Raw genomic sequence first — 19,347 nt, 5'->3', positions numbered from 1 at the left:
CTGAATGTGATAATATGAGCTATCGTCAGTTTTCCGTCTGCTGCTCTGCACTGACATGTCTGATTTTCTGCTTGTCTGACTTTCTTGGAGGACATCAGGTTATTCTGCAACAAAAGGTTGAAGTTTAGATGAAGTCATGAGTCATCTGTGACAAAGTAAGTGATTAAATATCCACCTGTGAATATTCATCTAATTTGGCAGATATTAAAACTTGCCTGTTGTGTGTAATCAATTCTAAAACTATCGTTTTCTATCAATCAGTCTTTAATCAGTTTCAGCTTCTCAAGTGTGAGTAATAACCGCTTTTCTCAGTTTTAAATCACTGAAAATTGAATATCTTTGGGTCTGTTGGTTGGAAAGCTCAAGATGTCAACTTGGATTCTAAGACGTTTTCATTCTTGGCATTTTATAAAAAATATCAAATAAATAATCAACGGATTAGTCAAAAATGAAAATAATGGTTAGTTGCAAACCTATCTGTTATAACATCTTTATCTTAAAACAAGCAAGACAGAAAATGCCAGTGGGATGAGATAATCCCCCTTTTTTCCAATGTAATTTCTCTTATCTCCAACAAGAATTGAACTGCAACCTCTGTGATGGAAACAAATCTCTCATCTAATCTCACAAACAGATTTTTATAACTGGTTAAAAGTAAGATAACATGCCGGAGTTCGTTATTTTTTGTCCTTACATGTGTAGCCGTAATCCTGTGAGTAGAGAAACTGATCTCAGGGGAAACTACCTCTTCCTTACCTTCAGGCAAATTCTGCCACTAATGACAGTTTGTGTTTTAACAGCCGGGAGAGGGTTACTCACCGACTCGGAGGGTCTGGCTCCGGACAGGGGTGCATAAGCCACCCGGTACTGCTGAACCTGGCCTGAGGCGGGCTCCCAGCGCACGTTCAGGCTGTTGGGGGTGGGGTTGTACACCTGGATGTTCCTGGGTGGCGTGCGTGGGACTGCAGGGTCACAGAGGTTAAGAGAAAGTGAAGTGAGAAAAGGGGAGGACTGGATTTCTCCACTTAGAAACAATACATCAAAACAAAGGACTTGTTTCAAGGACCCAGAGCACGATGGCTAATGCCGATGGATTTACAAAGACAAGTGATTACATTCCTGAAAATGACGTTGTTAGTTAGTAAAGAGCTAAACAGTACGAGAGAGAGCCAAGAATTCAATTAAAAGATCAAGTTTAGCATTTCTAAAATGCCACACAACTAATGTAAAATCAAATTCTTCAAAAAGTCAAAACCACAGTGAACATTTTATTGAATTTCAAAATGAAATGAAAAAATCCCTCCATGTTTGTTGTGTGCTGTCAAAGCTAAGGATTAAAACAATCTGCTTTAGTTGGAATCACTTCACAAATCTGTCTTTTATCAACATTTAATGGAAGAATAAACTGTCTTCCAGTGGGTCACACTGCATCCAGTCGAGCTTGAACTCAAATGCTGACTGCAGCAATAGTCTCCTGCAGAAAAGTCATTTTATAGTGTCTATGTGGAGAATGTGTACAGAGAGAGTAGCAACATTTTGGGTTTATGCAAAAGCCCTAAACTTCCCTTTTAAACCAAACCAGATGTGCTATTCCCCTGGTATTTGGAGCTTTACCCATTAAAACAAAACTAGATGCAGTAGGTAGACGAATCCCCCTCCTGAATGAGGCAAAATCATCCAGATCAGAACCTTTTCCCTAATGTTGTATAACCTTATTAAAAAATAATCATTTAATACCTTTGAAATACAGAGGACACCGTATGTCAGGATGTTTAACTTCTATCATCCAAGGACAAAATTACCTTCTATCCTTCAGAGAGATTATGTAATCTTGATTTAATTTTGAGTTATTAATCGTTTTATAGCAGTGAGCTTCATTCTTTTCACATTTTGGACTCAAACTCTGTTTTTGTCCAGACAAAATGTGACAAATTCCTCCTGAGACACAAACAGTAAAACTGGACGGAGTTGCTGGTAATAAAAGATCATTAACGTCACACACAGGTTCATATTCATTGATAGACTGAATCACACAGAGGACCACAATGTCTCTGCTCTGATGGAGAGGTCGACTAACCTCCCAACAGACGGACTATACTTGTTCACTTCTCTCTCTCACTTCTCAGCAAATATATGTGAAGTTTAACGTCTTCAACTAAAGTATCCATACTTCCATTCTGCATTCATTTATATTTCATTGGCTTTTTCAGACAAATAAATTCCATATGTTTAGCATGAGCAGAGACACTCTCTATGGGCAGTCAGGCCAAAAACAGCACTGCTTTTAAAAAGATCAGGAACCAGTAAGATGATGAAATAATTCACAATTTTCAAACTTTAACAACGCAGACGGTGAGGTGTCAATCATGGCGAGCTCCATGCACAAACTTCAAATACCTTGACAACTGGGCAGTGTTTTTGGTCTGTTAAGTGGTCTTTTGCCAAAATCTGTTTCCCTTCCTAAAATATCTCATAAAAATTCAAACACGTGACACGTCAGGTCTCCTCCAAAACATCACAGTTACTTCAGCTTTTGAGCAGAGCCTACATACAACTACAAATGAGCTTTCATCCCCAACCAGTATATTCTGCGATGGCAAAACAGCCTCATCCAAGCCTTAATTTTTCTCCTATCACTCCAAACTCTTAGCAACGATAGTCTAAAAAGTCAATTTCATCTTGCTTTTATTTTCTGCCATCGGTCACTTTGAAAGACCTCTTCATCTCCTACACTGTCTCTCTTTTAGTATAACTATGAGCAAAGAAACTAGAACTACTTAAAGGTGAAACAGACTTAAACGCAAGACTGTTCTCAGGCACCACTGCATAGTCATCATCTTGTTTAAAGCTATCACGGCACCAATGATGTTATCCGGCTGTGCTGTGTTGTATCCATCTATTTCTCAAGTTCATTTGAAGGAATCTTTTGAAATTTCACAAAAATGGAAAAAACTAATGAGGTGCATTGCCATCAACTGATCTGGGGCAAATAAACATGGCTCCGCAAAGCTTAGTTTTGTAAGAAGTTGGCGGTGAAGGCTTCGTTTCACATTGATATAATAAAAAAGTGGAAAAATGAAATGCTGCAGACTGAAAACAAAACCATTTGTTCTGCCAATAAACCTCCCAGAAGGAGAAGAAACAAAAGCATTTGGCCATGCCATGGCCATCTAAAAGGCCTTCTTCTTCTTCTTCTTCTTCTTCTTTTCTTTTTATCTTTATTATTATTATACTTCTTATTTTTGTTCTACTATGTCTTTTTCTTCTTATGAAAAAGTTTTGCAATCTCCCATCAAGTGCTTTAACTATCACTATCATCTTCAAGAAAGGCAAAAACCTCCTCAAGGAAATGTTTTCTAAATTGAGGTTCTTTCAGATTTTGCCATTTTTCATTCTTCAAAATGTGCATTAAAATACTTTGATGGAAACACAACTATTAACCACCATGGTCAGTAGCCAGAGGAGTGGTGCATTAACGTTTCAAAACCAACCAACCAATAACAAAACTTTCACTTGGACATAAACTGTCCATGAATGTCCTCAAAACTGATTTACAAACAGAAGTGCATCAGATGACATTTTTGGATGATTCATCGACGAAGCCTCCAAACTATCCTGACAAGAACTAAAACATTGAGTCTTGAGTCTTCAGACTACAGCGGTCTGTGGAGTCACAGTTATGCCTCAATCAAAGCCTCCCAATTAAAAACCCCCAGATGCATTTCTGCTGACTGAGCAAGGCATCCCGTCTGGGCAGAAAGAAAACCAGTGCACACAATGGGACATAAAACCACACAGTGACAGAGCGACCAGTGACTAAACTGTTCTCAAAACAGAGAATGTTTCTCAATCTAAACTCTTCAGTTACCAACAGAAGTAAAAAAAAAATACCACATCTTCTTGGTTTTATATTCTGTCATCGATCACTTTGAAAGAACGCCTCAGCTTCTCTTTTGTTCCACCAACTCACCCTGAAGAGATGATTGAGAGTTCTGGCAAATTCTAGTTTTTCCACTGAGGTTGAGAGCTCACCTGGGAGTTACAGGCTGTCTATAAAGATGTTTCAGATATAAAAAGAGAACTGCAAAAGACCAAAAATAAAATGATATTGATGAGTGACTTCAGTCAAGGAGAACTGTTTCTGAGAAAATAGATTCCAATTCAGAGTTTCTGACAACTGGAGAAATGAATTCCTGATAAGTGAAAACAAAGTAAATGCACCTCCCGACATCTTTACTGCAGAAATGTATCATGGAACAAATTAATCCATCAACAGACGAGAACTGCTGTCACAGAGTTTCATGATCAAGAGCTTAGGCAGACTGTAATGTCTGAGGGATGAGCTGCACTTAAAAACACATTTGGATCAACAACAAGTTTGGAATTTATGGTCCATTTTAATGTAAGTATTTTATGTTTCATTTTTACAAGAGAAAATACTTCAAAGGGTGTCTCATCCTTGGCCTGAAAGGATCTCGGAGAATTCTCCCCCCACAGGAATAATCTGATTAAATGTTTAATAGAAGATAGTAAAAGATGTTTTCTGAAAAACAGATGTTGGAAAGAGGGAGTCTGTTTTACAGTCAAGCCATGCATGTGTTACAGAGTGAGCTCGTTAATGTAAGAAAGTGTTAGAGTCGATGATATGAGCATACGATCAGCCCTGAGAGTCTAGTGAGCTCAGTTTAACCCCCAGAAGTTTTATGACGCTTGTGCCATGTTTTTGTGAATACAGAGGCAATTGAATCCTAATGGCTAGAAAATCTGTCCTGACATCTCTACTGCAGAAACTCCTATTTATTAAATCAAAAAACGGGGCTCATTTTTGAGAGTCTCCGGTCTTTAGTTATGCTACTGTCTGACGTCAGATCATTGTTCCAGTGTCAGGTGTAAACTAAGGTGTGATCAGACGGTGTGAGGAGAGTCAAGGACTTACGTGTCTTTCCATTGTCAGACTGGCGCAGACCTTCTCCCTCTGGGTAAACTGGAACCACGGTCACAGTGTAGGGAGTGTCTGACAGCAGGTTCCTCAGGATGGTGTTGGTGGTGCCGCCTGACACCTGCTCCTGCTCACACACATTGAAACACATCAGGATTAATGAACTAAAAGAAGCTCAGCAGAAAACATCTCAGGTTTAATGGAGATGAGAATAAAGACGCTAGATGAAGTTATCATTCTCAGCAAACTAAAATAGGCAAAAGTTGTCCAGACTGTACTTGTTTATTAGATTATTACATTTGTAAACAGGGTAGAATTAGAGCTTTGATCTTCGAATATTTGGGATTTTAATGAAAAAGGAGTATAAAAAAGACTTCTTTAAAGCCTTTGCGCGGTGGAGAATGAAACTCTGAAGCAAACCTCCACCCAGAAATAAAAATGAAATGGTCTCGACACTCCTGCTGGACTGGAGGGACTGTGGATCAATTTCAGCAGACCATAAAAATATTTTTTGGTCTTTTCCATCTGTTAGCCTTTTTAGAAAGTGGGCCATTTAGTCTCAGAGACCTGGACCTGCAATCTGATTTCTCTTTCACCTTAACGCACCATGAAAATATTCCTGAAGGTCTCAGCAAAATACTTCAGTTCACAGATTTTAAGATTTCTAAGGCCACAAGCAAAAAAGCAATTACAAAAGTCTGTTTTCTGAGGGAACTGAACCAACTCTATTCAGTCAATGGAGAAAATGACTGTAATGGGGAGGTGATAAATACTGGGTAAATGGGATTGGTGTAATCATCTTGACTGATAAAAACATAGTATCCAAGCTGTAATGAATAACAGGGAGTCGTGTGCTGTCTCACCATGTCCTCTGCTCCTCCAGATGCAGGGACGTAGAAGATGCGATACTGGCGAACATTGCCCTCCGCCGGCTCCCAACGCACCTTCAGGGAGCTGGTGGTGGGATCAGTGACCTGCAGATTCTTCACTCCACCCAGAGCCTCTGTCAACACAACACCAACAGAGCCATTACTTGATTGTCAATTTCCTGTTTGACTTAGAGCCACAAGTCAAGTGAGACCAGCAGCTACAATTGACTCTCACTTTGACTTCATCAGATCAACAGATGAGTGAGGTTTACCGCTTCAGGGAGGTTCAGTGAGTCCAGTGTTCAGGTGTCAATAACAGGGGACAGACATCTGCTCTCTTCAAAATACCTTTCTTTGATTATCTAAACTTCCTGCTACCGTCAGTCCACCAAATCATCTTGTTGGTGCTTTGTTATGCTTTGAAATGCACTGGATTCATCACATGTATACAAGATAAACCTGAAGAGAGGAAGTTATACTGTTCTTTGATAATTTGAAAATTTCACCTTTCTACCATTTCAATGCAATAAAAATTTCAATGCCAACAAGTTTTTCAGTGTTATATTCAGGGTTAATATTGTATTTGCTTCAAAACAGCAAACTCTGCACTGCTCCCACTGGACTCACTTGTCTTTCCGTTCTCCGACGTGCGTTTTCCCTCCATGTCAGAGTAAATGGGCACCAGTGTCACTTTGTACTCAGTGTCCGGCTGCAGGTCTCTCAGCACTGTGTTAGTCGACATCCCAGATACCTGAGTCTATAATGGACAAAATAGCACATCTGTTAAAAAATCTCAGCTATGAAGACTTTTTATACTTCATTAGAGGATGTGTCTATAGGCACTTTAATCTACTAAGGTACAGTTTTCCTGTTTCATTTCCTCTAACGTAGCTTTAACCCTCAGAACCCCCAAATCCTGGACTGAAATCACCAAAATTACACCGTCAATTGCAGCTAGAAACTGTGAAAACAGAAATTATCATCACATTTTCAAATACGCTTAAAATAGTGATGCCGCGCATGTAAGTTATTATGATCACAATAGAAAACCAACCATGCTGTCGGTTCCTCCAGCAGCGGGGACGTAGATGATCTGGTACTGCCTGACGTCGCCATCGGCCGGCTCCCAGCGGACCCTGAGGGTGTTGGTGGTGGGGTCGGTCACCTTCAGATTCTTCACTCCACCCAGAGGCTCTGAAAGAGACGTACACATCAGAGTCTGAAACAACATGATCCTCATTGTTTGCTTTATCCTACAGGGACAAGCGGATGGGTGGAGTTCACCTCATCAGGACAGTCCAGATGTCTGTTGTGGGGGTTATGTCTTTTTCTTCCCTGTGATTGTCTAAAACCCTCTGGTATTCTACGGGGCAAAAACATCCCTATTAAAAACATTTTTAGACTTAAAAGAATTTCTCGCAGGAAAAAAAAAAAGTGTAACTGCTGCAAATAATCTGGAGCAATTGTTTTATCCTGCAGGGGCACCAGATGGGTGGGTTTACCACATCAGGACTGTCCAGATGTGTCAGAAGTTGCCTAAACTTTCTGGCATTCATTATGTTGTTTTGTGAGCCACAAAAGTCCAGAAACACGGGGTCTGTGTTATCATCCTCAGTCTTAAAGGATCATGTCCGTGTTTTTGTCGGATCTTTTATCCCGTTGACTACAAAGTGAGTTCACGTTATATTACTGATGTCTTTTCTTCCAGGAAGCCACTGGAATGAGTTATTAGAACTGTGGTGGCCAGTCAGATGTTTAGGTCAGAAAACCTCCAAACACTGCACTACGACGCCAAGAGTTATGAAGGTTTAGGTCAGTTTGTAGTGACGCCCCACCTTGCCTCAAAGAAGACTACCAAAAGAAATAAGAACATCATCTTAAGGACATATAAGGCTGATTGAACTTTGTTGAGCTACATCACACAGAAAGGTCAGATATTTAAGAAGTAAGGTTATTGTTCAAACCACCACCAGGGTATGTAGCAGCAAGAGCAGGGAACCTTGTTAAATAAAATGCAAGCTGCGAATAAAGTGACATAGACATTATATGATGTTGAAAATCTATCAGCTTAAAACTGTGACCTACCATAATTTATTAGAGGAAATGCTGTAATCCTCGGTTCTAGTCATCCCTCTCTGTCCCTATATTTCTTGACGTTTCTCTACCGAACGCCCTCGATATCAACAACTATGTACCTAACATTAACAGCTTGTCTGTTGTTTTGTTTCGATTTCATTTGGAACTTTTTGTCTCCAAAATCATCTCCTCTGTGCATGTGCGTTCACATGAAAACAACAATCCAACAAATAAATAAATCTTTCAAACATCAATAGCATGCAAAGAATAATGCAAGTTTTTATAATAGCAATAAAACACAAGTTCTTAAGATGTTGGATGGGCCATGAATGCACCAACGGGGAGGGATTAAAGAACCAGTCCAAACAAGTAACTGCATGATCGCCTCTGGATGGTTGGACATTGATCTGAAACTGTTTTGTGTCCTTTGGAAAATGTTTGGCCAGCTAATGAGGATACAAGACCCCATGGAATGAAGTCGTTTCGCTCCAGGACGGTGAATAATGTGAACATTTCAATTTCCTTAACTGCATCCATGTTTCCCTCACTTACATACAAAACACGGGAGAAGTGAGGGAAGGAGGACTCAAGGAATCATGTAACACTGTGTTTCGACGAGATAAACATCACAATAAGGAACTAAAGAAGACATTTCATTGGGTCTTTAAAGGTTAGAACCAGCTTGATACTTAATAGGGTGTCTACTGGTAAAAAAGACCCTTCAATTTCTAACACATTTTTTAAGATCTTTTTTTGATGATTGTTTCAGCCAAATTAAATACAGATTTTTGGACAAATCTTCTTTTTCTTATTCAAGCACTGTAGGTAAGTATCAAGGTATGTAAAGGTAGGTTTTATGTAAGAATATGGATATCAGAATGAGGTTAATCAACATTGTGCCAACCGGTGAGTGCAAAGTGTATAGTAAAAAGACGTTTCAAGATTTGTATCATCAGAAATACGGAAGCAAAAGAGTTTGATTACTTTTGACAAAAATAAATTAAAAGATGAATAAATGACAGTGTTTGTGGTAATAAAGACCTCACAAATTCAAATTTAAGTCTTTAATTCATTACTTTTAAGACCTTATATTTATAAAATCTAATGACCTGCAGACGTCCTGATTTAACACTGAAGCAGTAAAGTGTCAAAAAAAATATTCAAGTGAACAAGCTTGCTCAGTTCTGGAGGGTCTACCAGATAGGTGACATTTTCAGATGCCAGCACAAAGCACAAAAGTTATTGTCAGATTTGATTATTTGCCTCTCTCTATAACAACACACACACACTTCCAGGAATGTGAGCTGTGTCTACTGCTGCACTCATTCTGCTAAACGACGCTGAGTCACTCACTTGTCTTTCCCTTCTCTGCTTCTCGTATGCCCTCCACGTCGGGGTAGATGGGAACAACAGCCACGTTGTAGACGGTGTCGGGATCCAAGTTCCTCAGGATGGTGCTGGTGGTGCCTCCTGACACCTCCTCCTGTTCAATGAAACGTTAAAAACTCCGTCAGCACGACAACGACATAATCCAATAATGTTGAGAGTCCACTAGGCCGAAGCTAACACAGGTGGAGCTGTAGTGAAATGATTCTAGGCTGCTGACGTGAGATTCTGAGCAAATCCTTCAAGTCAGTGTGAAAATGTACAAATATCATATATGAATAAAACAGGTCCCACCATTCGCTCTTCTCCTCCTGGTTCAGCTGTGTAGAAGACCTTGTAGCTGCGGACATTGCCCACAGCTGGATCCCAACGGACCTTCAGAGTGTTGATGGTGGGGTCGATTACCTGCAAGTTCTTCACTCCACCCAAAGGATCTGAGGAGGAGGAGAAGCAGTTAGATCACTGCAGAAAGAATTGGAAGATTAACATTTTCAGGACTGTCCTGAGAGCACACAACCCCAGTTTGTCTTCTCTTTCCAGCGACACTCTCAAACATCTGTGATAAAAACGTATTTTCTCCTGTTTTATTATTGTTATTGTATAACTTGTATATATACACGTGTTATACTTTATGTTGCCATGTCAATCTATAGGTTAAATGTCTTTGTGTCTTCATCAAGTCTTGCTGAGATAGTTTTCAACCCATGTTGGTACTGAACTAAAATTGTACTCTCTTTATTCTTTTTCTGTTCCCATTCATCAAAAGAAGTTCTGGCTCAGCATTATTCTCCTCTGAAGGTCCAGGTTACACAAATCACTCCACAGGCTAATCTGAACTCACTTGTTTTCCCATTTGCGGATTGTGATTTTCCCTCCATCTCATGGTAAACAGGCACGAGGGTGACAGTGTACTCTGTGTTTGGCTCCAGGTTCTTTAGGACAGTGGAGGTGGCGGTTCCAGACACCTGGTCCTGGTGGAGGCAAAAAGAAACAACTTTGAACTGGGTGAACTCCAGGATTTGGAGACTTCTTAGAAAAAAGACATTTGGATGGTAGTTTCATGCGTTGTGAGCCCAGTTTTCTTGGATGCAGCTTCAGTCAGTAACAGGAAGAGTAGAAGCTTGGAGATAAAGATGGATCTAAGCAGAAAAATTCCACTTCAGTTGGAGCCTTCGAGCAAAACCACCAAATTGGCAGCAATAAAGAGCGTGTGCCTTCTTCTGCTTCTTCTCCTGCAGACTTCTGCTACAAATATAAATTCTTAATCTAATAGTACAACCTAAAACCTGCCAATAAGTTGAGATAAATCCAGTTGTTTCCAGACCAAATCATCTTACTTTACGACATTCCTGAAACCAAGTGACATAATCTGAAGTGTAATGAGAGCGACCCCCTCAAGATATTGTCACTCCTTCAGAGAAAACATGTTGAGACAGCTTTGGGAATGATTTAAACCATCCCACATCACATTTAAATTCTTTCCATTTGCTGTAAGTACATGTAGATTTTAAGGCTACAACTTTACCCAGTGGTTTTCATCTTGTGATAACTTGATATTGTACCGCTTCCAGCACGAGAAAAGAAAATTCTTGCAAGAAACTGTCTTGGAAACAAGTGGAATCATCTCACGCCGCTGGCATTTCTCCACTAGAGAACTTTAATTTGGGGCCAAAATGAAGAATTTGCTATTTGCTCACACAGTACGGTACCTGCTCTTACTTAAAAATTACATTTGTACTTTCTCTGTGATGTAGTCATGGCATGCAATGGAAAATGTAGCAATTTAATAAATTTCATACTTCAATGTGAGTATCATACTTCATATCCAGAAGGAGCGTAATAAGAATAGAAGACGTAAAGATGAAAGATGAAGGAGAAGAAGTAGAAGAAGAAGAGGAAGAACAAGAACAACAACAAAATGAAGAACAAGAAGAACAAGAACAAGACTACAGAGAAAAACAGACGAGGTAGAAAAAAAAGAAAGAGGCAGAAGGATAAGATAAATAAAGAAGAAGTAGAGGATGAAGGAGTAGAGGAAGACAAATGGGGAGAAGAAGAAGGAAGAGAGAGGTAAAGGAAAACAGCCAATAGTCAATAGTGAAGTATCATTCATCGTCTGATGGCACTGGATGTTACTGTGACCAGCTGCTGTAGGATTGTTTTTGGCAGTTTATACAACTGATTATGCAGCTAGTTGTATCTTTTTACAGATTGTAGTGTATTTATCAGTTTTCAGTGTCCAGTGTTGTTTTACCTAGGTTCCATTTTTGTTTTTAATTTGATCTGATTGTGTTTTGTTTTTGGAAGCAGGTTTATTTCTACCATATTTGTGTGGTCAAATTGGTGAATTTGTTTCCTAAGTTTCCTGCGTTCATAAAGAAATGGCATAAAGAAAGTCTGACCAGAATAAAAGGCAGCAAAATAATAGTCGGTCAGTGAGGGGCAAGAAGAGGTGATTTTTAATCTAATATGTAGCTTTTAACTGCCACTGAACAATTATTTTGACTTTCAGGTAGTTAAATGCCTCCTTCTGTTTTGAATTAAAACAAACATATCGCATTTCACATTTCAGGCAGCCATAATACCAAGATACTAATATTTCATGGATGAAGTTCTCAGCTTCTGGTAAAAATCCAACATCTGGGCCTGGCAAATCTTGACTGTTACGTAAAACTGTCTGACTTCTCTGCCATCAATTGTTTCTCAGTTTTCAGTAAAGATTAACTTGTGACATAATATCTCAGGAGTGAATATCTCTTACCACATCCTGATCTCCTCCAGCAGTGGGTACCCAGATCACAATGTACTCGCGTACGTTTCCCTCAGCGGGCTCCCAGCGGACGTTCAGGGTGCTGGTGGTGGGATCGGTAACCTGCAGGTTCTTCACAAAACCCAGCGGCCCTGAGCAGAGACACCAAACAGAACATCAAATTCAACACTTGGATCTGAGCATCACACAGCTGCTTTCTAGTCTTACATTGCTGGTGTCCAGGGGTCACTTTGTTTAGATGTTGGACGGCAGGAAAATGGGTGTTTTCTGGTTCATGTTTTATTTAGGTCCACTGATTCAGACTCAGTTACTATACATATATATTTAGATTGATGCTATTCATGTACTTGGTTAAAACTGAGAAGCTATTTTATGGTAATGGTTTCTTCAACCCTTCACTTCAACCCTGTTTTTTTCTATGATCAACATCCAGTCAAGACATCCTGTTGTGGTTCAAAAACGGTTCCAAAATTGAAGATGTGCTGATGTCTGGACACTACCTGGACGTCAGCTGAAAATCCTTTTTGAATAGCTTGGCAATGTCAAATTATGACATTATAGGCTTACTCAGCTATTATACTAAAGCAGCTTTACATCCTACAACCTAAAAATAATATTCCACCTAAGTCTAAAAAAAAAATAGACTGAGATTGCCCATTGTCAGACTCAATTTATGTTCTCCCTCTAGAAAGCTCTGCCTCAACAACCTTGTACCGACAGGGACTTTGTCACTGGTTTGTAAGTGTGTCACCATCTGGTTGTTGCCTCATAATCATGTTGGTATACTGGTGTCAGAAAAGGACCATTTTTGGCCAAGGAAAAACATTACTAAAAGACTAACTCTTGCTATTATTAGGCAAATAAATCGTTCAAAAGAAATGCTCGAGGAGGAAAAAAAGATAGTAGCCATGGAGGGTAAAAAGAGGCTTTGTAGTGTTGAGGTCTGGGGCTAAAAATGCTGAAAAATGTGGCTTTAAAATGATTTAAGTTACTGAAATATAGAAAGATGTTTTAGCTGAAGAAAAACAAAATTTTTAGCTGCACTCCTGCTGAGGTTCGAAGGTCAAACACATGGTCCATGCAAATACCTGAACGCAGACGTGGAAATAAAAATAATCTGGTCAAAGTCACAGCCACTCACTTGTCTTCCCTGTGTCGGACAGGCTCGGTCCATCTCCCTCTGCATACACGGGGACCACGGTGACAGAGTAACGGGTATCTGGTAGAAGCTTCTCCAGGACGGTTGTGGTGGTGCTCTCTGACACTTGCTCCTGCAAACACACACGTGGTGAACTCAACAACTTGAGGAACTGCCCTTTAACAAAAAGTTAAAATACTGCTAGCCCAAGAATCGTGACTTTTGACCCCCGGCAGGTGGTAAGACAAAACTTCTCCTCAAGAATCGGCTGCTTCACAAAAATTTCAATTCAGTTTACTGAACTTGAACAGAAATTACTACTATAAATCTTAAAAACTGAACAAACAAGTTTTCTGTGCTCAAGTTCATCTTGTGACAATATTAAAAAAGTCTACCGTTCACATCTGAAACTTTCCTTTTGGTCTAAAACAACAAGAAAATAGTTGCAATTAGTGTCTTAAAACAGTCTTAAAACGGTCTTTAGACCATTATAAGATATCCACTAAAACCAGTTTTCCAGGCTGAAATCTGGTTAAATTTTCATTTAACAGTTGATTATACTGTAGATCATTTGACCCACCACATTTGGGAAAACAAAGATATATTTATCTTGGGAAGTCAGAAAAAAAATGTCTGGAGATTCACAGAAAAGCATCATTGCTGTATTCAACTGAAATACTGAAGAAGCTGGGGACTTCAATCCAAGTGTAATAAAATTGAAATTCTCCATATGCTCTAAGATTCCAAATTGATTTGATGGTTTTATATAACACTTTTTGAGCAGACATCTTCACTGTATTTGTTAAGCCAAAAGTGTTAGCCTACGCTCCATGTGAAGTGGGTGCAGGAGCCTGACTGCACGTCAGTGGTGTAAATAACTTCTTTCAAATTAGTTTGGGTTCCCAGAGACTTGGATTACTTGGGACAAGCTGTATGTTTTTTCGGTTTTAAAAGTCTCCAGCTACTTCAGTTGTTTAGGAGAATTTTGTAACACTGTTTTGCTGTGAAGCTCCAGAAATGTTTCGTGGACTACGAAACTTCACCCGACTTCCCATCAGCAGTGTAGATAATAAGCACAAAGTAGATAACTACAACAACCTTTGTTGTTGTGGTTTATGTTAAAAGTCTGAGTAATTTTTTTTCTATTTTCTGTATAAAGACTGTGAGACTTGACTCACTGAGTTAAGCTCTAACCAAATTATTACAGTTTTTTCAGTATGTACAGTTTCTTAGTCAAGTCAAGAAGCAACATATTAAACCAAATGTGCGTTTAAATTCCTCTGGAAAAGGAGCTGAAAATTCCTCTGGAAAATTAACTCTGATGCACTAATTGGGTGTGAAAGTTATGTCATCCTTAGAGACAAACAAAACATTTTCAAAGAGACAAACTTAAGCAGCCAAATAATTTGGGCTGTTGTTTCACGGCTCTTTACCACGGCGAGTGCTGACAGCAGGCGTTTGATTAACAGAATTTCCACAGATATTCTTTACAAGCTGCTCTCTGGAACTATTAAACTGACAAACATGCCATGGAACGATGATGGATGCCCTCTTGGAAAAGGATTTAGACACTATTGTCTGGCAACTGCATGATGGGATTATCCTGTCAGAGTGCATGACATCACTAAATCCCTGCTGATGGCTTTGATCGTTTTGTTGCTTTTGAGGAATGACAATTCAAACAAAGTCTGACAGATTTTTTAATAACTTCTTCTGCATAAACCTGTGACATTTTGAAACTGAACTTAAATATTCTGTCTTAACGGTCCTCCGACAAATTGGATCTCACTTTTTTTATTTTTTACTCAAGTATTGACAGGTCTCTCCTGAATCTCAGTTCTCATAAAAACACCCACAAGCAGAGCAGCGGTGTTATCAACACAACTGTCTGCCAAAAACAAGTTATACTTGGAGGTTTTCCAGATCAGATAACAAAATCATCCAGCAACAAACTGCAACGGCCACTTATGTGAAGCAACTGAAGAAGACACTGGTCTGAACTCAGTGTTGAACAACTAAGACCAAATAACAGAGCTCAGAGTCAGCACGGACTCAGCTGTGATTTAAAAGATCAACTGGATATGATGACAAACGATCTTACTAAATTAATGTTTTGCACGTGTTGCTGTCAGCATGTTTGATTGGTTAGTATAACCCGGTATTTGGAATTAATTCAGCTGTATTTCATCTTATATCGTCTCATATATATTAAGACTAGATCAATTTAGTTGTAGTTAAACTAAATCTTAATCAAACTTAAACTCAACTTGGACTGGACTTATCCCAAGATGACTTCACTCAGTTCAAATGACCACGTCTCAGGTTAACTTGACCTCAGCTCAAGTTACTTGACTCAGTTTAAATTCCCTCAGCTAAAGGTTAGTCTACCTAGGTTAACTCGACTTGTCTCAAGTAAACTTGACTCAGCTTAAATCAACAAAATTCAACTTGATTTAACTCTTGTTAAATTGACTCAGTTTAACTTAACTCAACTCGAGTAACTTAATCAACTAATTTTTCAACTTGGCCTTTATTTTTAACTTCACGTTTCATATTTGATCATATTTTGGTACAAGACTCACAGTTTTCCGATCTACTCCTTCATGTAAAATTAACTGTTTGTTGAATTAGTCAGAACTAATCATTTTTGTTCTGAACAAGGATTCAGCATGAGAACCTTTATGGTGCAGGCGCAACAAACTTGTTTTTTTTTTTCTTTTGACTATTTTTAAAAAGCTGTTATTTCAGAACCAGGTTCTGTTTGAGACTTTTCTGAACAGTGAAAAAAGATCTTACCACAATCTCCAGGCCTCCATCGGCAGGAACGTAGATCACCTTGTAGCCCTGAACGTTGCCGTCAGCAGGATTCCATGTGACAGTGAGAGTTGTGATGGTTGGTTTGGTCACCTTCATGTTGCCCACTCCACTTAGAGGCACTGGGAGCGAGAAAATGATTGTTGTTGGCAAACTCTATTACCATCTGATCCACTGATTACCTTACATTACGGTAACTTACATGTCCTTCCGTTCTCAGACTGGCGTTTTCCCTCCCTGGCAGGGTAGACTGGTAACACAGACACTGTGTATGGTGTGTCGGGCAACAAGTTCCTGAGGATAATGGAGGTGGTGCCTGTAGGAACCTGTTCCTGTTTACAAAGATTCAAAATATAAAGTCATTTATCTGGTCAGTCTCCTAACTGGCTGCCTCTCAACCTGCTTCCTGATCTGTTTTTGTCCTTGGAGGTAAGACAGGTATAACAGAGACTAACCATCTCCTCCAGGCCACCTTCAACTGGCACATAGAAGACCTTGTAGAGGCGGACGGCTCCGTCAGCCGGGTCCCAGTTCACAGTCAGAGAAGTCATGGTGGGGTCCGTCACCCTCAGGTTCTTCACTCCTCCAAGCGGCCCTAAACAAGAGGAGAGGTCAGGTTGGTCATAAATGTCTAAGGCCTGATGTCTGAAAGTAATTTCAGTTTTATCAAAACAAAATTATGTGAACTCTGGTACATGGGATGTCTATGTACCAGAGTTCCAGTGTTAGGGGGACAGACTCTGATTGACTCTTCTAGTAAGTTTTAAATTCAATTAAATTTGGTAAAAAAAAAATGGTTATATTTCCGTTTTAGCTGTCTGTAAAAAGTAACTCAACCTTATTACCTGATTAACCTAATTTAATGTTTTGACAAATTTAAACAAATTAAGTGCACTACAAAGCATTATCAAATACTAGTAAGACATTTCTATGCATGAGCTCAAAAGTAATATGAGAGTTTCAAAGTGGGCAATGGGACATTGACATTGAATCAATCATACAATGGAATCTGGATCATTAATTGGATCAGAGACATGAGTCTAATTTTCTACAAGTGAATTATGTCATACTGCCACCTGATTTTGGAGTGGACGGGCCAAATTTTGAGTAATAACATGGAGAAGAAAAGGAACAACAAGACTTTGCCTTTATGCAGTAAAGCAAAGTAAAATGTAAAATTTGTATGATCATATGATTATATGATATAATGCATCTGAAGGGACATGTCTGATAAAAATGATATTGTCTCAATTGCAGTATAGGTTAGCTCTATGTCATACTTGTCTTTCCGTTTTCAGACATTGTCTTCCCATCTCCTGCAGCGTACACTGGCACCAGAGAGACAGTGTAAAGGGTGTCCGGTGTCAGTCCTCGCAGGATGGTGTTGGTTGTGCCTGCAGACACTGTTTCCTGAGTTTAACAACAAATAACACAAATTAGCTGCTTCAAACTCAGAAGACAGAGAAACAAGAATGCAACTGGAAAGGACTACAGAAAGTTGATTAGTGGTTACAATGGCAGCATCATCAGCATTCCACATGCGTTTGAGCAGTGTGACTAACTCCAGTCCAGTTATGCTCCAACAGTAACAGACTGATTGTTGTGGGCCACTCTGAGGGCTATGTGACGAAGCAGGATGACCACATCAGCCAAATGCAAGCTCTGCTCACAAGCTGATATCAACATGCATGAAACAAGATACTATAAACAAATCTATAATATTAGAGTGAGGTTCAGTGTGTCCATTCACATTTTTGAGCTAAGATGATGGACATGTCAAGACACACAGGTGAATAATGTAGCTTCAGGTGTAACACTGCACAGTGCCGGCCGACACAAAGCGGATGAATGTCCTACCAGTCCTACCATGCTCTCAGCCCCTCCGGCAGCAGGGACATAGATGACTTTGTACTCCTTCACTCGGCCCTCGGCCGGCTCCCAGCGCACATTCAGGGTAGTCATGGTGGGGTTCAACACCTGCAGGTTCTTCACTCCACCAAGAGGTTCTGAGGAGCACAAATACAGGTGTTAGACTTGAAAACTTTTTTTTATTGAATCTATTTTGGGAGATGTTCTCCTTTTTCACCACTAAATTTCAAAAAGCTGCAGTTTTGTGTTACTTTGCATACAAAGATTTGATATTAAACATGAGATAAGCACATAAAGTGTTCGTTCGTTTCTCTTCCGCTTATTCCGCGAGGGTTGCGGGATGTTGCCGCTTTTTATCCCCCTGAGGGGTTGCGGGGCTTACTGGGGCCAAATCCAGTTCTACTCATGGGCGTAGGCCAGGGTGCACCCTGAATGAGTCGCCAGCTCATTGCAGGACCCTTACTGATTGCAGTGGCTGCCCCACAGGGTGCCAACTGCACATCAGGAGCAATTCTGGGGTTCAGTATCTTGCTCAAGGATACATAAAGTGTTATCCTTTCAAAACATTTCTTCACTTCCTTTCTTGCTATTTTCAATCATTCTTTCTTTTCTAATTTTCTTCTTCCTTGCCCTCTTTGTCAAAATGAGGTACTAAAAAAAAATACAGAATACAGACTTTCATGAACTTTTCTGCTTTGTAAAAATACATTTTTCAGATTATGCAATTGGCCTTTTTAAGAACTTAACATTTAACAGCATACCTAGTCAAAATTCACATATGGGGACTCATTTGAAAGGCAACATGATGTAGTTTGTGAAAATTTGCTCAATTCATATAAAGTAAAACTACAACTTACACGACGTCATGCAGCTCAAACATAAAGGAAATATAATTTTTGGGGTTCTCTTCTTCAGGTGATCATCTTTAAGTCACATTAACGAGGCTGTGCTCAATGTTACAACTATGAAAATCATCACACACCTTTAACATCATGTCAGCTACAGAAGAGTAAAACTTTAGACCTGTGGTACAAACTTTAAGGGAGCTAATGAGTCTGTAGTTTGTGGTGTGATTGGCATTCTCAAACTTTGATCCTGATCCGGTGCACTGCCAATCAGGTGTATTATGACAGGTTAAAAATTGTGAGTGCTCTTAAAACCCATAAAAGAACACATTCAATCTTTATATTAATCTGAAAATGTTTAAAAGGTCAATTTATGATATCTGATTCTTACTGGTTTTCCCATCGCTGGAGATGTCTTTGCTGACTCCGGTGGGATAGACGGCGGCCACACTGACAGAGTACTGAGTGTCGGGGTCCAGCTTCTGCAGGACTATGTTGGTCTTCTTCCCTCCGACCTGTGTCTATTTACAGGAAACATGTCAGCAGTGAGTCTATGTCAATGTCCTCAAATGTAAAGGTAATTACGATTGAACAAAAATATTGTAAATTAACAAATAAAAGGTTAAAAAATGCAAACACTA

The 19,347-nt window shown here is 39.5% G+C and overlaps 1 protein-coding gene across 8 annotated transcripts in view; it reads right to left on the bottom strand.

Annotated features, from left to right (window-relative positions):
- The window catches only part of col12a1b (collagen, type XII, alpha 1b), a 137,801-nt gene that overhangs the window by 49,426 nt on the left and 69,028 nt on the right, over positions 1-19,347 (bottom strand). For 7 of the 8 annotated variants that reach the window (XM_030404872.1, XM_030404868.1, XM_030404866.1 and 4 more), the window contains 16 exons: positions 19,098-19,227; positions 17,850-17,998; positions 17,273-17,402; positions 16,448-16,587; positions 16,195-16,324; positions 15,975-16,114; positions 13,182-13,311; positions 12,032-12,171; positions 10,112-10,241; positions 9,565-9,704; positions 9,238-9,367; positions 6,863-7,002; positions 6,436-6,565; positions 5,803-5,942; positions 4,937-5,066; positions 820-962 (listed from right to left, as the gene is read on the bottom strand). In XM_030404872.1, the coding sequence (XP_030260732.1) occupies positions 820-962; positions 4,937-5,066; positions 5,803-5,942; positions 6,436-6,565; positions 6,863-7,002; positions 9,238-9,367; positions 9,565-9,704; positions 10,112-10,241; positions 12,032-12,171; positions 13,182-13,311; positions 15,975-16,114; positions 16,195-16,324; positions 16,448-16,587; positions 17,273-17,402; positions 17,850-17,998; positions 19,098-19,227 (2,172 nt within the window). The remainder of the gene's footprint in view (positions 1-819; positions 963-4,936; positions 5,067-5,802; positions 5,943-6,435; positions 6,566-6,862; positions 7,003-9,237; positions 9,368-9,564; positions 9,705-10,111; positions 10,242-12,031; positions 12,172-13,181; positions 13,312-15,974; positions 16,115-16,194; positions 16,325-16,447; positions 16,588-17,272; positions 17,403-17,849; positions 17,999-19,097; positions 19,228-19,347) is intronic. The other variant, XM_030404870.1, reaches the window with a different exon arrangement.

This window comes from Sparus aurata, chromosome 22 (genome assembly GCF_900880675.1).
Source record: "Sparus aurata chromosome 22, fSpaAur1.1, whole genome shotgun sequence".
Lineage (NCBI taxonomy): Eukaryota > Metazoa > Chordata > Actinopteri > Spariformes > Sparidae > Sparus > Sparus aurata.
Note: the sequence above shows the minus strand (reverse complement) of the source record. Positions and strands in the feature narration are given on the sequence as shown.